General features: G+C 38.1%; 2 protein-coding genes and 1 non-coding gene across 3 annotated transcripts; 2 read left to right on the top strand and 1 right to left on the bottom strand.

Annotated features, from left to right (window-relative positions):
* Nucleotides 1-861: 861 nt before the first annotated feature.
* Nucleotides 862-2,045, top strand: LOC133744153 (36.4 kDa proline-rich protein). Its single transcript, XM_062172297.1, has one exon. The coding sequence runs from the start codon at nucleotides 1,053-1,055 to the stop codon at nucleotides 1,794-1,796; it is 744 nt and encodes a 247-aa protein (XP_062028281.1). The 5' UTR covers nucleotides 862-1,052; the 3' UTR covers nucleotides 1,797-2,045.
* A 325-nt stretch (nucleotides 2,046-2,370) lies between these two features.
* On the top strand, nucleotides 2,371-2,444 carry TRNAT-AGU (transfer RNA threonine (anticodon AGU)). The gene has a single exon. It is a non-coding gene; the product is annotated as a tRNA-Thr (tRNA).
* Nucleotides 2,445-5,987: 3,543 nt separating this feature from the next.
* Nucleotides 5,988-6,882, bottom strand: LOC133746040 (lipid transfer protein EARLI 1-like). Its single transcript, XM_062174196.1, has one exon. The coding sequence runs from the start codon at nucleotides 6,734-6,736 to the stop codon at nucleotides 6,251-6,253; it is 486 nt and encodes a 161-aa protein (XP_062030180.1). The 5' UTR covers nucleotides 6,737-6,882; the 3' UTR covers nucleotides 5,988-6,250.
* Nucleotides 6,883-22,500: the final 15,618 nt, after the last annotated feature.

The following is a 22,500-nucleotide window of genomic DNA, read 5'->3' on the forward strand; positions in this document are numbered from 1 at the left end:
AATAGTCATTTTATAAGAGGTTATATATGTCATTTAATAATTCATAATAGAGTGAGGTCAACTGAGCAGATTTGGAGGTCTCAATAGAAACGCTCTATTATAATGGAACAAGAAAATTTTGCAACATTGAAAAAAGATATGCCACTAAACACAGGAGTTGATAACTAGCATCAATTACTATAATGCCCCTCATTTATTAAATTGTATTATTGTATAGAAATGAAAAAATAATTTTCTTCTTTAAATAATAATATAGATAAATTTTTTACTGTATAGATTGGCTTTTTGAAAGGTAGAGATATATTTCGGTTCATGTTACCATTGCGGGTGAGGGTGATGTTCGGATCAAACTACCAAACGGTGCAACCCTAGAAGTGATCATGGATCATGTTGGTACATGCATTTTGTAGCATCTACCCAATTCACATGTTGACATCGTGAAATGTACCTCAAATAATCTTCTGTATACACCAAAACCATCTGGTTGATACCACCCGCCGCTTCATGAAACCCGCCAACGAAAATAAATGGAGCATGGACATATTAATTAAAATATGATTTCTCATACCTATGCATAGTCATTGTTAAGCAGAATGACATGGGAGAGCAAGGAGAAAAAGACAGAAAACATCAACAATGTGGAAAACCTACAAATCAATAATTAAGAGATCATATCATGGATCTTAGCTAGCTAGCCTCAGAACTCTCAGTGAGAAAACTGAACTGGTTTCTGAAATCGAACACATGGTATCACGGATTGCACTGCAGTAGGTCACGGATTGTATATTGAAGTTTGCGAAAGGACCAAGAACACTCCAAACTCTGCAATTATTTTCGTTTTCGAACTCTTGGAATTCTACAATACCCCTCATGTTTTTTCACAACTTCTTGATTGTTCTAAGTACGTACTCGAAAAATCAGTCACGGGTGCGACATCAAATTCATCAGCTATATAATTCTAGGATCAATCCATTTGCACATTCATACCCATCAAAACCCAAGAAGAATATATAACTAGGTGCTAGTAGTAGTGAGCTTTGAGGACCCAGAAAATGATGGGTTCAAAGTCTACTGCCGTGTTCTTCATCTTCTTGATTTGCATGGTAATTGCGTTGCCACCAATTCAAGCTTGTGCTCCTTGTACTCAGCCTCATCCACCAAAACCGCCTAAACATCATCCAGGCCATTCCAAAATTCCTCCCCACCCCAAACACCCACCACACCACGGAGGTGGAGGAGGCGGCGGCGGCGGCGGTGGTGGAGGCGGAAAAGGAGGCGGCGGAGGCAAAGGAGGTGGAGGTGGAATTGGTGGTCACCCAAAAGTTCCCCCCCCATCCAAAAACCCGCCAGTTGTATCTCCACCAATAATAACACCCCCTATTACTAAACCTCCTGTGACAATCCCACCTCCTTCCCCCTCGTACCCACCTTACATCCCTCCTCCAACGCCTCCTTGTGCTGGATGCGGTGGAGGAGGAGGCGGAGGAGGAGGTGGTGGCTCGGGTAAACATCCTCCGCCTTCTACTACACCAGCTACTTGTCCTATTGATGCGCTGAAGTTAGGGCTTTGTGTGGATGTACTGGGTGGTTTGGTGCATATCGGGTTGGGGAATCCAGTTGAGAATGCTTGCTGTCCCGTGCTCCAAGGGTTGCTTGAGCTTGAAGCAGCGATTTGTCTTTGCACGACCATAAGGCTTAAGCTGCTAAACCTAAACATCTTCATTCCTCTTGCTCTTCAAGCTTTGATCACTTGCGGCATAACTCCTCCTCCTGGTTTTGTATGTCCGCCTCTTTAAGTGTAGTGGGTACAAGTACTACTTCAATATGTGGTGTTAACTTGGGTTAACATTTCTAGCTAGCTAGATTAGTTAGATGGTCTTTGTAGACATGCAACTCGATCTTGAATTTGCTATGTACCTTTCTTGGGCTGACAATAAGCTACATTTCAAGTTGTATTCTGTTTATGGATAATTTTCTCTATTTTATCTCTAAAGATGTTTGATCGCCGGGGGGTTGATCGAAGAGCTCTCTGTTTCTCTCTTAAATTGTTTTACTAGCAATGTCTTCTAAACAGTTTGGTGGTCTAACAGCTAAGTAACAAGTTCATGAAATTGAAAAAGTAGGCATGCTGAGTATGACTTTTATCAAATTCCCAATGCCCCTCAAGAGAATTGATTCTAAAAGGCAAGATCATTGGTACTTTATGGAGTAACATATGTGGATGGAATGCCGCTATTTCTAAACTGTGAGAGCAAGGCATGCCGAAGAAGTGACAGTTTTTAGTGACTTTTGTTGTCGAAGATTCCTTATTAGCAGTTGACTTACGAGATCTGTGGCTATAAAGAAATCATCATATCGGTCAACAACCAAGCTCTCGTAGCTCAGTTGGTTAGAGCACCCGTTTAGTAAGCGGGAGGTCTTGAGTTCAACTCTCAACGAGAGCATTTTGCGGTTTCAAGTTTTTTTTTTTTACTAGTTGTTTTTGCTTTTCACTGTATTACCATTGTAAGAGATACCAATTTGATTTTGTCTTAGATGATTTTGCTAGTATTCAAACTTAAATTAAAGTGAAGAGAAAGTTGGATTCAAAGCTTTACCATTGTAAGACATACCAATTTTGATTTTGTGTTAGATGATTTTGCTAGTATTCAAACTTAAATTAAAGTGAAGCGAAAGTTGGATTCAATCTTTCCCACCAGAGGGATAATTTTCATCATTGCAAATTTTTTTTTTTTTGACTGCTTTACTTTTTGCAAGTAATTGATTAGACTAGGGGAGTGAAATTCACACTTCATGTTTTCTTTTTTAGTATTTTAAATTTTTTCTTTTTATAAAGACATAAACTTGAGAGTGTGAATATCATTTTAAAAGATAAACGAGTGCGGATTGCAAGTTTGGAAGTATAGATTTCATTTTCGTTAGACTATTTGTAAATTTGTAATAGAGAGCACTTTTGATTTTGTGGCAAATGATTTTGCCAGTCTCGAATCTCGATCGGTCATATTCAAACTAACTTAAATTAAAGTGACGAGAAAGTTTGGATACATTCAATCTTTCCCTTCTTCAACTACGCACGTCTGCTTTAGTCTCGATCATGTAAAACTAAAAGTGTCTCATGCAATTGTAATTGTTTTCTGGCACAAAAGTGAAAACAAGAACAAAAAGTTTGTGAAGAGTGTTCTGCTGTTTGATTCCTCGCGGATACTACATTATTGACATGTTGATTGACTTGAGCCCTGCTGGATAGATCGGAAAGACGTTAAGAGAGATCAGAGATTGGATCATAGACATATGCAGCCATCTCAGTACTTTTAGAAACTGTACGTGTATCTATATAATCACATATATATGCCCTTGCCTCTGTGTCTTATTCTTTGTAATTATCAGTGCCTAACCCTCTACGTTGCAGGGATAATATTTTCTTCTACTCATAAACAAATATTTGCTCATAATCATCCAAGTAATGGAACCATCCAAGAAACTTGTTTCTGTGTTTGATATTATAAAGAAGATGGATGTGCCAAAACTTGTTCACGGGACTGAGACGGTGGTTAATTCAGGGGGACCAACTATCTTATTTTTATTTCTATATAACTATTTTGGAGATTAAGCCAAGATTATGACACTTTTCTCCACCAGTCAAATCAAGAAGAAATTATAAGATGTATTGGACGTACCAGCTGTAAAATGTCAAGCAGTGTATCTAATTTGGTTCTGGAAATATTGAAATTTAGAGTCCATTATTGTAGGGAATATTGATGATAGAGCATGGGACTATACCTAACCTCTAAATCCTAATTGATGAATGAGGTACAAAAGAAAAATTAAAGACAACTTGTTAGCAAGTTGTGGCATACATAGATCATTAAACTTGTCAATTAGTATATCCGATCTAACCAATGTTTCATCGAAGTTATGAAGCCTTCTTGGTTATTATATGGGTAAGCCGCCAGGGCCAAAAAACTTGATCAATATATTAACCACTCAACATTACTTTTTTTTTTTTTATCCAAATCATTCATTTCATTCAACTCAAGCCAGAATGGCACGGATACATACATTCCCTTGCCATTCCTAAACAAGTTTAGGACGTGGTATGCTAGCACCACCCATTAGACAACCAGTGCTCACTTATTCAAAAGCGAGCCTAATAACTATGAAAACTAAACATAGGAATTAGGCAGAATTTAGAAAGAAAAAACAAAAACTTTAAATTTTTCCTTGCCCCAAACAGTTGGGCCAGGAGGAATGGAAAGACTGGAATGTGATGTTCTGAGTCGATCCTCCTAGATTCCAAAGACGAAACCATGAAGAACCTGAGCCCATTAGTGAAGTACCAGAATTCGCCGGGGTGCCAAATACGAAAAACCAAAGGACCCAAACTCTTTAAATTGGGCCACACCTGGGTCCAAAACGAGCAGTTTGATTTAGGCCACCCACATAAAATGGGCCACCTAAATGATTTGGACACCCCACCGGCGACCATGTTGCCCTTTGCCACCATCGACCTCGCCATCTTATGCTCTGCTCGGAGATCAGTGTCGGCTACCACCGCTCCCAGGGAACGGAAGCCTTCTATCACAGTCACAATACGATGGAACACGCGATCACGTCCTCTCGAAGGCAACCCACCCCGATTGGGAGCAACAACTTTTGCGGCCTCCATCTCTGTCACAACCATAATCGCCGCCGCACAAATGAGATGCAGTCGATCTCGTCTCCAGCCCGAGTGCTGAGACATGTCTCCCCATACCACTCAACATTACTTGACTAGCTGATGTAGTATTTAATTATTGTTCCTTAATTATTTACTCTAGGTGTCATAAGTTAGTTGAATTTGAATTTACCCTTGCATAACAAATTGATCTGAAGATTTTCTTGTTTAACCAACTTTATCAGATGTGTTTGAGAATGAATCCCTAATTTATACCGATTCTAATATACCATATTAAAAGACCTTTAGAAAAGTCACACTAATCAGATAAATTAAAAGTCAAGAAATAACATGTGAAATACTAGTCTTTATTCATAACGGCAAACATATATATAATATGATAATAATGAAAGCGTCGAACGTAATTACATCGAACTTTGCCCAAACTTACATCTTTATTTGTTTTCTTTTACAAATTATCATTAATGCCTACAGCAGTACGTAGTGTTCATTCAAGATTCCAAGAACCAGAAAGATCAACTGTGTTTGGGATGGTCATCGTGATTATTTTGTTGAAATCAATTAAGCATGATTATTTGGTAACGTAAAATAGCAAACAATATGGGATGGAATCTTTCCTTTTTTACAAGTCTAGTCAAATGACTAGAAAGGTATTTCTTCTTGCTTACATGTTTACAGATATAACGAGTCACGGGGTGAACAATGCAAATAATTGTGGTAGACGTGCTTTGCAATTCTGAACCCTAAGGACCATTAATCATGGATGGACTGAGAAAAGTTGGATGGGTACGGTATCTCTTTCAGTCTCTAGTGATCCACGAGAGAAACGACATCTTAGATGAGCTTTGGTATGTCTTGAATCTGTTGATGCATATGATCTAATCTTTTCCTAAGGGAATATTATGCTGGGAATAGGTTGAGTCGACCATACCAACTTTGAAGCTCACTTTCTTTGAGTGTGTGATTGCAATGCATGTGAATCACTTGCCATGTTTCTGAGATTGAAGTTGACGTGTATATTCATATATGTATACAATAATACAAAGAGACACAGAATGTAAAAAGTGAAGTTCACTATTTTTCACGATTCAACTGTTTGTTTCGTTATTTAGGAAGAGTTTTTTTTTGTTGTTATGGAAAGTGAAATTTGAACTAATTGAAAAGCTTTCATTAAAGTCTTAGGAGAAATAAAGTTTGCTTATGTTGTCTCAGTCTCAGAGATCTAATTTACAAAATTAAGCCTGAAAGGTACTACTGATAATGAAGAAGCTAGTTGAGACCAAGCGACTTAAATACTAATATTAGCACTAAATTAAATAAATGATAACTTTTATATTTCATCCCTGATATGATTACATAGTAGTAAACAATAGCAACTGAAACTTATTTACTAAACACTTCTCATAATCAAGAAAACCCACCAATCCAGGGAAACGAGAATTAATTATCCCACATACTACTCACAGTCTCACACCTTACAGAACAGTAGCACACTCTGTTTAACAAGAAATCAAGCGAAACAATATATAGAGAGGAGATTTAATTAAGAAAATGATACTTATTTTTCCTTTAATTCTAGGCACATTGGAACCCTCTTGGGACCTGGTTTCCACAGACATTAAGTAGCAAGCTGAGAGAAATCGGAATGTTGAGGTTGATGCCCAGAATGTTGGCTCTGATGGCAGTGCAGAGGCATACAGCAGCTTCAAGGTCAGCAAGGCCTTGGATGAGAGCGCAGCAAGGTCTAACTGGAGGTCTGCCAATGGTGAGGTTAAGCAACCCGTTGAGGACATTAGCACAAACCCCCAATTTTAGGGTATCCCTAGGGCAAGTAGCCCTGGATGGGGTGGGGTTTGGATTCGGATTCGGATTGGGATTCGGATTGGGATTGGGATTGGGATTGGGATTGGGATTGGGATTGGGATTGGGATTTGGATTCGGCCTTGGATTCGGCCTTGGCTTCGGCTGAGGGCATGTGTTGCAGGCATTAGCAACCATGGTGAAGAAGAGGAGATTGAGTGCCAGGAAGAGAGCAAGTGAGGCAGTGCTTCTGGAAGCCATTTTCTCTGAAACCCTAGAAGTAAGAGAAACCTCTAATTTTCTAGTATTTATTGTACTTGGAGTCAATAAGTACTAGAACAATTGTGAGGGTGGTGAGGCTTAAGGCGTAGAGATGGTGTGCTTTTATAGGGTTTCAAGAACGGTGAGGTGATCAAATTGATGGGTTCATAAAATTAAAGAACCAATTTTTATTTATTTAAAAGAAGAAAAAATTAATCTGAGCGATGATATCCCATGTGTGCTCTTGGGATTTTAGCTGGCAAAGCAAGCAGATTAAAGACAAACTTTTGTAATTTTGTGATGTGGGGACTGGCAAATTGCCAGGTTTATTTGGTTTGTCCTGGCATTAATCTGCGGATTGATGTATATCACTGTTATCACATACTGCACTGTTATTGATACCTCAATTCCAGGGAATTTACGGCACATCAAAGATTTTGTGTTTGGACGTCCTCTAATTTTGATCGAGTGGACAATGATGGGGCTGAAAAAATCACATGTTTTGGTCATATTGGAAAGTTTGTTGACACAGTTATCAGATTTTGTGAAAGTGTGATCTCTCTTGCTAGCTGTACGCTGATCCTAGGATCTACGTCTTCAACCCTACATACTTTTAATATAAGTCATTTATACATTATGAAATCTCAAAGAAGTGGAGACAAACTATGGTACTGTGATGTTTATCATACACTCATTTTACATCTATTTGAGCGAAAATTACAATTATTTAAATCAAAATTACAACATTGAGAACAAAGTTACCACATTCATTTATACTATTTACATATAATTAAACAAAAATTACAACATCAACAACAAATTTGTTCAAAAACTTGTAACAATGTCGTAAATTGTGTAATTACTATTATTAGAACTAACATTACACAAAATATGACTCAACATTACCACTTTGACAACAAATTTGTTGTCAGACTTATAAATGTGTGTATGAGATACAGATATGTATTATAGAATTTTCTAAAGAAGTGATGAAATTGTAAATTGCAAAAGCGTTATTATGTGTACTAAACCTTATCACACATGAAAATTACAAGAAAATGGCGTAGCAGAGAGATGCTCCAAAAGAATTTTACCCTGAAAAAAAAGTTGACATGTTCTACTCACAATTTATATTGTAACTAGGTTCTAATACGCATGTTAAGGTCTCAAACACACACACACACATAATTTATATAGTGTATGTTAGACTAACTCTATACAGTGATGGATCAGTCTTGTTATCATTACACATATTTTAGTCGGTATATCATTGCATGTAGTTAATATGTATTGGTCTATTGATAAGTGTCAAAATTTAACTCGATCTTGAAACGATTTGTTTTTAGACACTGATAAATATTAATACGAAAGCATTAGCCGAGAGATGAAGTCACCATGCTCGTAGCGTGTCAAATGGAGATAAGACCGCCAAGATATAGAAGAATTATCAGCATTAAAAGATTGCCAAAGAATGAAGGACCCAACAGAAAAATTATTTGAATAAGTCTTTAACTAGAGAAAAAACAAAACAAGTGAGATTGTAATTCATTTTGTTTCTCACGCATTACACCATATCAACTTCAAATTTTCACATCCACTTGTATGCATTATTCATAGCCAAACTCAATGAGAAACTAAAGAAATTAGGTTATCAATTCATAATTTGTAGGTTAGGCTAGGCCCATTGGTATCCTTTCGGAACCCTTGTCCCCACAAACATTAAGAAGCAGGCTTCTTATAAAAAGACATTAAGAAGCAGGCTGAGAGCAGCCGGAATGTTGAGATTGACACCCAACACGTTGGCTTTGATGGCAGTGCAAAGGCAAACTCGAGGCTGGTCAACAAGGCCATACAGGAGAGAGCAACAAGGTTTCACCAGAGGGTTACCAACTTCAAGATTAAGCAACCTTCGGAGCACGTTACCGCAAACCCCTAACTTTAGGGTATCCCTGGGGCATGCGGCTGTGGAGCTGAAGCGTGGTACCGGTTTTCGGTTTGGAGTTGGGTGATGTTGGGAAATAGGAGCAGGACATGAAGCACAAGCATTGACCAGGGCAAAAATAAGGAGATTAAGTGCTGAGATAAACAGAGCAACTGAGGCAGTGTTTTTGGAACCAATCTTGATCTCAAACCGTACATACTTTTTTATTTATTTTTAAGATAAACTGATATCATTAGATTAATAGCCAAGGGCTATAGTTTACAAACACTTACATAAGAAATCTGGCAAGAAAATTTAGGATGATCTATCTAAGCAAATGCAAACCATTAAGTCCTAAGTGACACTCGCTTTAAGCAAGCCTATACTAGAAAGAAAAACCTCGCCCTCTAAGGAAAAGAAATCATTCAACTAGCCATCACCTACCAAACATGCAATTGTGGTATAGGCAAGTAACTAGACACGTCTTAGCAGACTCATAGAAGGTTCCAAACTCACACAGGCTTAATACCCTAGGAAAATAAAATTAAACAACAACTAACTCCTTCCCCTTGGAGTTGGAGCTTGTATCATCACCTAAACTATCCAGCTTTGCCAACGGATTTTGCTTCACTGTTCTCTTTTTCTCAATTGTATCTTCAGGCTTCATAGCCTTTTTCTTATCACCAATACAATATGGGAGCTTGTTCTTGCTCCCCAATGGTCTTCCTCTCTTCCACTTTGAAGCATCTTCAACAACCTGCACCACCGGCACTAGGCCCATGTCAGCAAGCTCTAAGTTCTTCTTTCCCACAGCCAAACTCAGCTTAAGCTTTTTCGGAGATATAATGACCTCTGCCTCAACCCTAGATTGCTGCTTACCAGTCACCGTTTCTGCCATCATATCTGCTATATTAAGTTCCCGGATTGTAACTTTCTAGCTGAATGAGATAAGTTGGATTGTTCAACAATGTCTCCGGCATTGGGTTAGGAATCTAAGTTCTAAAATCTAGGGTTTGGCCATGACTGAAATTCTAGTATGCAGAGCTGCGTTGGCCCTACGGCAGCTTGCAGATACTTATGGTCCAGCTCCTAATTTCACCAACCCTGTCCTTGGCATCTGCATCGCCGTCTGACCGCCCAATACCGTACGCTCTGCCTCTGCAACTTCTTCCTCTAGAGCCGACCCCGAACAAGGTAAGCCAATGTGTGTGACTAATCCACACACCCCACAACGCCAAAAAAGTTTATCATACTTGAACCTGCACAAAAAGTCCACCGAATCTTCAACCCAATACCATCATTGCAATGATAGAGGCCAAGACAAAGGAATTTCTACCCTAATACGCTACTTGCCGGCACATTTTCTAGGCTTACCAATCTCCTGAAAATTCCCAAGCGTATAGCCAATCATCATCATAATCCTTTCAGATCGGAATGTCGACAGTATTCCGATCAAGGTGATCTAGTACGTTGCATTTCTAAGCAGCCAACTCAGGAGGAGCTCAATTAAAGCCCCATGGCGCCCCTTTCCATACCTGATCCCTGTCAGCCGAATCTGAAAAAGGTAAACAGAACCCTTAGTCCCTTCGCCTCTTCTACCTGCAAAGTTCCATTAACCCATCATGCATTGCGAAACATACTCAGGAAAGACCATAGGTAAACTCCCTGGCAGTGAGCAGTTTCCCCACCATGAACACCTCCAACTGCCTCAAATCATTACTACAAGTATATAGGGTTCATGTCAAACCCTATATACTTGTCATAAGTACTAGTAGTACTAGTTTTAATGGAAATGTGAGTTTTTTTTTTCTTTTTCTTTCTTTTAAAGAGGATCAAAGGATTTCACTTCTATCCCCATGATGACTCGAACCCAGGACCTGGATCCTAGGTTTAATGGAAATGTGAGGTTTGATTTTATAGAGTTCAAGAATGGTTAGGCGTTCTAGTTGATCGTACGTATAAGTTAATTAATTGAAAGCAAGTTACGTATTGACTGAGTTTTGTTGTGGTGGGAGACTAGGAAATTGCTTAAGATATATTAATCTTGCATTCATTTGTGCGGAAGTTCATTGCACACTACACTTCTCTTGCTCCCACGTACAATTCTTGTGAATTTATGACATGAAAATCGTTTGCGTATTTGTTTGAGCTGCGTTTTGTGACATGACTATATACCATAAATTAGCCATATAATTTTATTGAGTATCAATGATCATGTGGTTTAATTGGCTACATAATGTTGAGAGTATGAATACTACATGGGAAAATAGAGACATTGCAAATGAAAGCAAGTTACGTATTAACTGAGTTTTGTTGCAGTGGGAGAATAGGAAATTGCTTAAGATATATTAATCTTGCATTCATTTGTGCGGAAGTTCATTGCACACTGCAATTCTCTTGCTCCCATGTACAATTCCTGTGAATTTATGACATGAAAATCGTTTGTGTATTTGTTTGAGCTGTGTTTTGTGACATGACTATATATCGTAAATTAGCCATATAATTTTATTGAGTATCGATCAATGATCATGTGGTTTAATTGGCTACATAATGTTGAGAGTATGAATACCACATGGGAAAATAGAGACATTGCAAATGAGTTTATAACATTTTGGATCATTCCATTTACTGCCGATTGTTTTGAATGTGAATCTCAAATTACTTTATCACATATATATTAGTCAACTTTATGTATTTTTGATGGCTAGCTATGTAGACTTATCATTGGTTGGTGTCTGGTAAAGATTGGCTGGATGATTTAATTTAGTGGCACAACACTTAATCTCCAGCTAGCTTCCGGATTAACGTTATTAGCTATGTACTTGTGCTTTTACTTTCAGTAAATCGTATAAATTAAAAGTTTCACCAAATGGAGAAAGAGAAGTTGTGAGAATAGTGATATATGCTTAAACAGTTTAATTTATTGTCTATCACAGTAATAAGAATTTCCGTTCTAAACTGATTTTGTTAACGTTCACGCAGAAAAAAGAAAGGGACTGCAACTTTTTGAGTAGGGACTTGAGGGTGGAGCCAGAGTTGTTGCCTGAAGGGCCACAAAGGAGAGTGACGCACCGAAAGCGCCGGAAGGAACCACCAAACTTGTCTTAATGTTAATGGATCGTGTCTCTTTTCTTTTCTTTTCATTCTTTTTCAAGTTTTCAGTTGCAATTCAAGTCTTGTGCTGGGTTTTGAAGTCTTACTTTTTGTCGATGGGTGCATTAACAAAGTTGGAGTACATATGTACTTTCTCAATCCTTATATCAAAATCGATTCTGTCATTAGAACCATCAAAATCTTTTTTCACTTGCAAACCATGAGAGAAATAAATTATAATATGTAAATAAATTATGATAATTAATAGAGCATATACGTGATAAAGTATATGAGGTTCACATCCAAAACCAATTGGCAATGGATGGAGTGGCCCAAACCCTTATAAACTCATATGCAAAGTCTCATTTTTCCCATGTGGGATGTATATACTCTCAAATCACATGTGGCGAATTTTCAAGCCATACACATGGACAACTTTGGATGACGTGGAGCTCGTGTGGCCGTGAGGCATTCACACATGGGATAACCCGCTCTGATATCATGAAAAAGTAATCTGGGGTTCACATCCAAAATCAATTGGCAACAGATGGAGTGACTCAAACTCTTATAAACCCATATGCAATGTTTCATTTTTTCCATGTGGCCTGTATATACTCTGAAGTCTCAAAACGCATGATGAAGTAATTTAGAGTTCACATCCAAAACCAATTGGCTATAGATGGAGTGACCCAAGCCCTTATAAACTCATATGCAAGGTCTCATTTTTCCCATGTGAGATATATATACTCTCAAGTCTCAACAATACGTACCCGAGAAGTATTTTTAATAAATTTTTTAATTGATAAGACTTACTGTCCTCAAATTTATAATTTTAATTGATATTATAAATTACCATCATACAACTCATTCAATGAAATGCTTACTGATAGAGTTTTTAGTATAACATTTTAATTAGTTTTTGTCATAAATTTCTTATTAGAGAGTCCCTACGATGCTTAATTGGACTCTGGATTTGCTATGTATGTTGAGCAGTACGTCCTCCATCTTCATGATTTGTCATGTTCTGTTCTCAGTGGAAGCTGGTGGCTGGAAGGAAGTGTCACGAGAAAGTATACAACCACCCACATAAACTAAAGCTAGGAGCCTATCTATATATAAAACAACACCTACAACGGGGCACCACCGAAACATGATTAAAAAATCTGAGCGTCAAGTCGAAAATCTCATGTCATCCTAATCCTACTACCTCTCCATTTTGTCAGGACTATGATGTTTTTCTTCAAGTTCACACCGTGTGGAGAATTTTGGTGATTCCTGATTCGACCGGTATCAGAAGCATCCATTCATCATTCATGCTTCTGCTCAACGATAAAAGTTGACAATCCATTCATGCTTCTGAGCTTAGCGATAAAAGTTGAAGATGTAACTTGGAATTCAGGTTATTGAGCGGTACTTTGTTTGATTTTGGAAGTCTCCAGAAGCTTGTTAGTTTACGTGTCCAAGAGCGCATTGGACGACTTCATGCACATCTAGCTTCTGTCCCTCACCAAGGTTCGAACTACGAAGAGCTGCCTCGTCTGGATTCTGCTGCAGGCTACAGAAACTGAGCAATTTTTTAGGGTTCCAGCTGTGGGCCGAATTTTAATATTCAGCCCAAACCCGATTGTCTTGTCTATAACTTACAGGAGTTTGAATTTTAATAGCACCTTTTATTGCAGAACCCTCAGAATTGGGTTCAGATTGCTCCGAGTAAATAGTGAACTGTTGATTTCTCGGCCTTGTCCACCGGCGATTGCATTTGATGGAGAAGGAGATTTTTGAATTATTGTCTTACTGATGTGCTTTGAAAGGTCAACATTACAAAATGATCGAGATCGATCATATGAACCCGCATATTCCGGGTCAGTTAATTGTTTGACTAGATGACCGAAGTATATACGAACTTGCCCCAAAATCTCCCAATTAGTGAAGCAAAACCAAAACAGTGGAAAGAAGCAATTTGATCTCTATTTAGCGAAGTCTGGGTCCCGTAGTCTCGTACGCTTCGGATTACAGTTGCTAATGCGTAAAATTTTATACCATTGTTGTTGCTAAACCAATAGACTTTTTAATTCAAAGACCACAACTAGTGTGCCTAGATCTACCAAGCTAGGAAACATAGACTTCTCAATTCTAACTAGCAGAAGCTTTAGCCACATCTATCAAGTTTGGCCTTAATTGCTTCTCTGTCTTCTTGGGCGCAAGGCAATGCCAATGCTATCATTGCTATGAAACTATACAACTATTATTGTGCATGCTCATCTCCAACCGCTACATGTAACGAGTAAAATCATGACTTCGATGACTTTGTAGACAATGACTGAATCTAACTATTGTCAACTTTTTGTGCTACCTCAGTACCTCCTTGATTTCTGTGGGTATGCGATAATCTATCTGTTTTACTTTTTTTTTTTTTCATTCTTTCTTTGATATATAAATCTTCTGTTTTACTGTTTAAATCCCATACAGCCCACAGCCGTAGCCCATAGATCCAGTGAAGAATTAATGAAGCGTTAATGAATCAGAAGCTAACACAAATATTGTAGGGAAGTTTTACGGTATGTAAACTTAATTCGCTACATACATAGACTAATTAGATACAGAAACAGAATAGTTTCAAATTAGTATAAACTAATTTGGAGGCAATTTACATTTAAATCAAACTAATTTACTTAATGTATCAGTACATTAAGAGAAAGGGAGGTTCTATTTATACCTCCAAAATCGGTAGTTGGACCTCATTCAATTTTTGAACATTTCATAATCCTATTTTACCCTTGCTACAGTTAAGCTGAAAAAAATTGAAAAAAAAAATAAAACTCTAATTGGTAATCCTCTCTCTCTCTCTCTCTCTCTCTCTCTCATTCATTACTATAGTATCCTTATATAATTCTGATAGGATTAAATACTGTTTAGTCCTTGAGCTTTTGACCAAAAAACACTTCAGTCCCTGACATTCTAATTTCACATGTTTAGTCCTTGTATTTCAAAATTTCGGACCAATAGGTCCTTTCTATCCGTCTCCGTTAATAGCTGACGTGGCAATCATTTTCCAGCTAAAATGTATGTTATACCCTCATTTTATTTTTTAAAATTTATATTTATATACATATATTTTTTTTCTCTGTTTATCTTTTCTTCTTCGTCCTCTCTCTCCTCCTTCACCTACTCAATGTCGTGCCCTCTTCTTCCTCCTCTCTCTTCTTGTTGCCCTCTACGCCCAGATCGAAACCCTCGCTCCGCCTCACACCCGTATCTCCAATCTCAAGCTTCCTCTACTTGTTTGATCTCTATTTTCTCTCTCCCAATGATACTCTATTTTCTCTCTCCCAATGATACTCTGTTGATCTTCTCTAGCTTTGATAACCAGTTCTCGAATTTGACCAGTATGATCAGCGACGAATCGAAGGTGGAGGATGACCGATTCGAGGATGAGGAGAGGGTGATTTTCCGATGGGAAGCTAATCACGACGCAATGAGGAGCGCCGTACCTTGAGAGGAGTTGCCAAACGAGTCGCCGGAGTATTTGTTGGCCATGGATGAGATCCTCAGACCACTGTGGCCGTGGTGCTCATTTCACTGTTCTGATTTGATTTTAAAATTGGGATTGTGAAATTGTGATTGTGTAGATTCATAAGGACGAGGAGATGGGGAGATGTAAATGGTTCGTTTCATCAGCAAAAGAAAAGAAATTCTCTTTCCAACAGAAACACTAATTCCAGGTATGCCGCTTCTCTGACTGCTACTGCTGATTTTTCTCTTCTTTTTTGCTTCCTCATTTTTGTTTTTGTGGTTAATTAACTGATCTTAAATTGTTTTGAACAAATCAGATGTGGTAATAAAATCATACTGGGATTTTATGATCAGTTTTTAATCGTAACAATTTGGGTTTTTTGTTTTTGTGTGAACAAGGAACAATTTTGGGTTTTAGATCTGTTAAAAGATACAAGCTTGTGCAATTGATCATTATGAATTTTATGTGGTTGTTAGCTCAAGTAAGTGTGAAGTGAGTTTAGTCGAGATTTCATTTTCGTTACTTTACATGTTATGTGAAAGTAATTCCCAGTTTGGAATATCATTCTTAACCTGGCCTCAATAAGTGGAATCCAAACAACATTGGTTGATATTTTTCTATTTTTGTTTTGTTTTTGGTTATACTATATTTTCTAGCAACAAAATGGTTTCATAACCTTGGCTTGATGCGCTAATGTGTAGTTTCTATTGTATGTCTAATTTTTAGGTTGCATTATGCAGGAAACTATCTGCCAGAGAATGCTTGGTGTTTGTTTGGGCCGATGAGGGCTTCGAGTTGAAGGGGGATGTTCCGGCTACTTTCAAAGCCGGCCTCATGGCGGTGGAGTATTTGGTGGGCTAGGGGATTGGAGAACGAGTAGCGAATGGTGAAGTCGGAGAACGAGTAGTGTAGGGGCAGGGGCGGAGGCGGAGGCGGCCTCATGGCGGCAAAATTGAAGAAGTAGCAGTAAATATAGTTTTTGAAAGTGAGGGTGATCATTTGAGAGAAGAGGGAGATAAACAGAAAGAGAGTGGAGGGATAAGCAGGAGGAGGAGAGAGATGGGGAAGAAGAAGAGATAAACAGAAAATAAATAAAAATAAAATAAATAAATAATAAATAAAAAAAGAAAGTGAGGGTAGAATAGACATTTTGGTGCAGAAGAATTGCCACGTCATTAGTTTAACAGAGTTTTTGAAAGGAGACTGACGGACAGGACCTATTGGTTCGAAATTTTGAAGTACAAGGACTAAACGTGTGAAATTAGAAGGTCAGGGACTGAAGTGTTTTTTGGTCAAAAGCTCAAGGACTAAACTATATTTAATCCATTCTGATAATTAGAATTACAGTTGTTCCTGAAGCCAACAAAGGGATTGGACTTGAGATAAGTAGGCAACAATTGCTTCTAAACGAGTTGGGGGTGGTAATAACAGCAAGAGATGAGAAAAAGAGCCACAGAAGCTGCTGAAAAACATTAGGCTTCTGGGTTCTCCGATATGGTCCAAAACAATTGAAATAAAAATATAAAATAGACAAATTGATGTTGCATAGATTGTTCTGTTTCATGTTCTCGTTTGAATAACATAGGATGTTGTTGATGCTCCTGAGATCGTTTCTATAGATGTAGGGGAGTCAACTTGAGTAATGAAACTATCGTTTGGAGTGGGGAGAAAAATCTCTTCGATTGAAGACGTTGATGCGGCAGATCGTAGTGGAGGTACAAAGGGAGCAGGGAGGTGTAGAGAGAAACCAATAAGGGCAAAACTGAAAAAAAAGTGGTAAAAATATCATTGGAGGTCCAAATATAAATAATGGAGGTATGAATAGAAGCACTCTAAGAGAAATTTTATTCACACACCTTAAAATACTAAATACACATTCATTTTTTTACACACCATTAGATTTTATAGGTACGTGAAATTACCAACATAGATATTTATATAAAAAATAAAAAAAACATAGTTGGACTATATTATCCCTCTTTAAAGTTTTCTTCTCCTCTACGTGAATGAATGAGGATGCAAACTTAAAAGCCTAGTTAGAAACAATTAACAACATTGCAGAGTTTGCAGTTCTCATCAGTATACCAATCACTTAGAATTGGACATGCGTCGTTTCTTTGACTGAAAAATTTTCCAACTCTTACTTTCAATTTTGAAAATCCATCCTTTTATCTTCATCAATCTTTTATTTTTACCTTTATATATGATTGTTTCTCCTTTGATTCTATTTATTTCCCCTTCATTTTCTCTCTCACCTAACACCATCTATGATTTGTTCCCTTTATCGTTTTCCCTAGGCTCTTCCCTTGTAAAAATCACAATCCACCAGCTCTGCTCTACAACCTTATAGCCCCACCCACCATGTCCCAGAAGCTTAATAATCCCTCTTTTTCTCTGAAAATCACTTATTTTTTTTGTTAGAAAATAACTTCCAACATTAAATTGCAACAAAACTCTTGTCACTAAGGATGCATTTTACTAGATATTCTTCTGTTAGGGTTTAGAGCCATCTTATTGTTCTTATCGAGATTTTTTTTTTCAAGTTCAGATGGTAAATATAAAAAATAAAAAAAGTTGTGTATTTAGTGAATAGGTGTGGTGTATTGTGAATGAGAATAGTTTAGAAAGTTTGATGCTGTGTTTTTAGTAAAATGTTAAAATAAAAAAGTTAATAGGTAAAAACCATTGTGCTATACAAAATATAACCAATACCCATCCAGTGACGAGTGGTTGATACAACAGAGAGAGAGCTGATTCCTTATCCGGTGGCGAGCCCTTTTTTCGTCATCGGACGGGCTTTGTGTTAACTCCTTGTGGGTCTGGTGTGAGGCCGGACTCCTTGATCGACGTTTTGTACAGATCAGGGAGATCGCGGTAATCATGATAATCTACAATTTTGGCCAAAAATCGTGTGATAATCTACAATTTTGGGAGAAATCATGATTTTTGATTTTTTTTTTTTATATACTTTTAAAGAAAATTGAGGTCTAGTTTCCACAAAGGTTGAGCATGAATTTTAATTAGTTTGTGATTTTTAAATTTTTATTTTTATTTGGGTTTTTGTTCATTTACCCCATTTTTAGAGATTTTTTTCCCACTTACCCCATTAAGTTTTTTTAATTCCCTCTTACCCAAAGCACTCTAAGGAGGTCTTCCCTAATACCCCATTAAGATTTTTTTTTTGTTTCTTAATTTTTTTTAATACCATTTTACCCTCACCCCTTTGTTAATGAGAGAGAGAAACCATGGGAGACTTCGCCGGAGCCCGGTCACCGGCCGCCAGAATCCGGTCATAGGCCGCCGGAATCCGGTCAACTTTCGCCGGATTCCGGTCACCGGCTGCCGCCCACCGGAATTTGCTGAAAATCTCACCGGAAAGTTTTTTTTGCCCCCAATAGACGTCTACTGCCCCAATAGTCTATTGACTCCTAATAGACGTCTATTGCCCCCCAATAGACGACTTTCAACCATGTATTGCTCCCCAATAGACGTCTATTGCCTCCCAATAGGACTTTCAGTTGCCAGAATGGGAACTAATCTCCCTAAATTTAGACAAATAAAACTTTGATTACAGAAAAAAGAACAAGGAGATTACATCAATTCAAAACGTCTATTGCCCTCCAATAGAGGGGTAATAAACCTCTATTGCCCCCCAATAGAACTGCAAGCATCGATGTTTAATGAATCAAAGTTTGCCCCTCAATAGCCTTGTATTGCCCTCCAATATTATTTTTTTTCCCTTCCTTCTACCTCCATTTTCCCAAAAAAAAAAAAAAAAAAAAAAATAGGGACGTCGCTTGTTCCCTTTCTTTTCATGATTAGTTCCACTGGGTATGCCCTTCACATGTGAGCCTGTGAGGCATGCATTGATGATATTGGAATTGAATCAATGCTTGCAAAAATTAAAGAAGACAAATAGTGTCTCGATACCAATAGCCCAAAGCATGATTGCTAAAAGTCTAAAACCGTACATTTGATATGCGAAATTTGGAACTGCAGACATCGATGTTTAATGAACTTTAATTCCTCTCAGTTCATACCAAACTTCAAAATCAGATTGATCCCGGCGCTAGCATTAGAAGACGACACGACGCCAGCGACCCAACCGATCCAATGAGACAAACTCTTGAACCTTCATAACCCGTACCGGAATCCTCCGAGAAGCTCCTGCGCTCGACATCGACGAGGTGGACTTGAAACGAGCACCGGAGGAGGAAGGAAGGCTTCGACGTTGGCGAGCTTGAAGGAGGCTTGTGAAGCGCGACCTCGTCCTCCTCCCCAGTTGGAGATTTAGCCGGCCACGTCGCCGGGAAACTTTCTCCGGCGAAGGGGGGGATAGAGAGAGAGAGAGACCGGTAGAGATCGTGCCGGAGAGAGAGAGTTTGTCGTGCTGCAGAGAGAGATGGAGAGTGACATAAAAACTAATTTATTAATTAGGTTAAGGTTAGAATCGTCATTTTACTTCAAATTGGGTTAGTGGGAATAAAAATTTGTTGCTGGGGTATATGAGATAATTTTAGCTGATTTTGGTGCATTGAGTCAAGGACCCTTTTTATTTTTCACATTGACAATTCACAATAGATAAACATTTTTGGTTTATGAATTTTGTGAGCCAAATATATCTTAAACATGTTTAAGATTGACTCAATTCTTATTGAGCTTAAGAAAAAAAAACCCTAAGAGATCTCTCTTTAACGCACCTAAATGGCCAAATCCTAGGAACCCTAGCGCCTATCTTGATCTTGTTGTGTCGCAGATTACACCTTTCATGATCTATTTTTTTTGCCGGCTTCAATACCCTCTCATACTACCCCATCTCCATCAGGTCGAACATTGATTTAGTGATGAAAAACTTCGCCACCTCGTTGGCCGTTGCTAGCAATGAGATAATTGATATCTCAAGGATGTCTAGACGAAGTGCGCAGAGGAACTCACAGTCCTATCTCCTGGCGAGACCTTTGACAGCAAGGTGGTGACATTACCTGATTTGAAGCGTCACTTTGGTCGAATTTGGGTTCTTGATAGGGGCTTCAATGTGCAATAGCGTGCCTCCAATCCATTCTTGTTCTCTTTTGACCTTCGTAAGGATTACAATAAAGTTTTAATGGGTGGCCCGTGGAGTTTTAATCGAGCTCTGGTGGTTCTACAACCCTTTGATGGTGTTTCACTGCTGCAATCGATTCAATTGGATAACCTATTCTTCTAGGTGTGTATATCAAACATGCTGTCGGCATTTGAGAAAAAAGAGACCATTATCAACGTTGCTTCAGTTGCAGGCAAGTATCTTGGCATTGATCATAAACTTTTTGATTAATTGGTGAAATTAGGGTTAGCACATGACATTTCACAAACTTTTTTTTTTTTTTGAAAAAAAATCTCTCAAGTTTGTTCAAAGAGTTGAACAAGAGGTTCATTTCTTTTTTGAGAATCTTGTTGGGAGATGCAAGAGCTGCAATCTTGTATTTCATGACAATGAAGTTTGCCCTGTAGGCCTTGTGTAAAAGAGTATGTTGGGTTTTTTACTTCAACACTGTCTGAACTCTTCGAGGACTTTTAAAATGATACATGTACTTTCAAAGTGATCAAGGTGATACCTGGACGAGTTGTCAACGTCATACCTACATCAAAATTCTGTCACAGTGCCGTTAATTCTGACCACGTGTGACGTACGTGAGTCGCAAAAGAGAGCTAAATGACTTATGTGCCCTCAAATTACTTTTTTATCTGAACTATGATTTAATATTAATAAAATAATTAATTTAAATGAATTTTATAATTAATTATAGAAAAATAAATTTTATATTTAAGAGAGAGAAATAAAGGAAGAAATAATCCCTTCTTTTTTTTTTTTTTTTGGTGAACAACAGCTCGTTGAACTTTACTAGTTTGTTTGCCTGTTTGCTAAAAAAAAATTAAATCAAATCTTATATGCAAGTGCTTCTTCTCCTACCCAAGCATTTGACTTTGTTGTGGACTTGATTTTTCCCCTTTAGTTTAATAGTTTAATTTCTGTTTCGATCTGTTTTTGTTTCTGTTTGTTGTGTAAAATTTTGGAGATTGCTTTCGAGGCCCAGGAGCAGCAGCAATCTTTATTTGATGCTTCAAGGCAGGTTAATCTCCTAAACTCTGAAATTGAAATTGGGATCTTGATCCGCCGGATTACTGCACCCCATCCTCCCTCCCTGCCTCGAAGACTGCGCGCTGCCACCGGATTCAATCAAAGATGCCTTCCTCAAAGCCGCTACCGTCGTGAAGTCATGCACCACCTTGATCTTTACCGCGGATGAGGACGATGACGAGGAAGACTGCATGAGGTTGTGCAAAAAGAAGCCGAAGATCGATAGCTTGTAATCTCATCTAAAATCCGGAAGACACCACCTGATTCACAGAGGTCGATCTCATAAAGAAGAAGATACAAACAAAACCCAAAAGCTTCTTTAATATCCCAAAACCGTCATCACAGTACTCCATGACAATCCCCACCTTTCATCACTCTCACTCCAATTTAATGCCTTCAAGTTTTCCTCTTCAAACCTATCTCACTTCAATTTCAAACCCATTAAACCCATTCAACTTTTCTCTACATATGTTCTTCTTCAACCTCCAACACCATCTGTTGATCAAATTTTCTTGTTTGTTTAAGTATGTATGGTTGATCAAATTTTCTTTTTTTGTTGTTGTTTAAGTTCCTATCAATCGATGGGAACTCTAGAGAGAGAAAGATGGCATCATAACGGTTTGCTGGGTTAAAGAAGATGAACATGAATGGGTTCAAGAACATGAACAATTGCTGGGATTTTTTTTTTCTTTTTTTGCTGGGTTAATTAAGAAGATGAATATGAAGAATTGCTAGGTTCAAATACTTATCTTGCTGTCACTGAGGTGGGAGTGGTGGTGGAGGAGAGCCGAGAGCCGGTTGGATTTGGAGATGGAGTTTCGGGAGGAGAGAGATTACCAATTTTTCTTTTGGGATCTTGGTTAAATACTTAATAGAACAAAGCAAAAAAATTCGTTCAACTTTTATTTTCAATATAATAATTTTCTAAGTGTGGTTAGTTGGGAGGGAATTCAGTTTTTAATCGACTTTAGGGTGGAATCGAACGAAAAGGTCATTTTTGCCCTAACTTTTTGACTCACGTGCCCCCCACGTGCCTCGGACTAGCGGAGCCGTAACGGAATTTTGACGTAGGTATGACATTGACAAGAAAACTTGAGTCCAGGTATCATCTTGATCAC

Source organism: Rosa rugosa, chromosome 4 (assembly GCF_958449725.1).
Source record: "Rosa rugosa chromosome 4, drRosRugo1.1, whole genome shotgun sequence".
NCBI classification, from domain to species: domain Eukaryota; kingdom Viridiplantae; phylum Streptophyta; class Magnoliopsida; order Rosales; family Rosaceae; genus Rosa; species Rosa rugosa.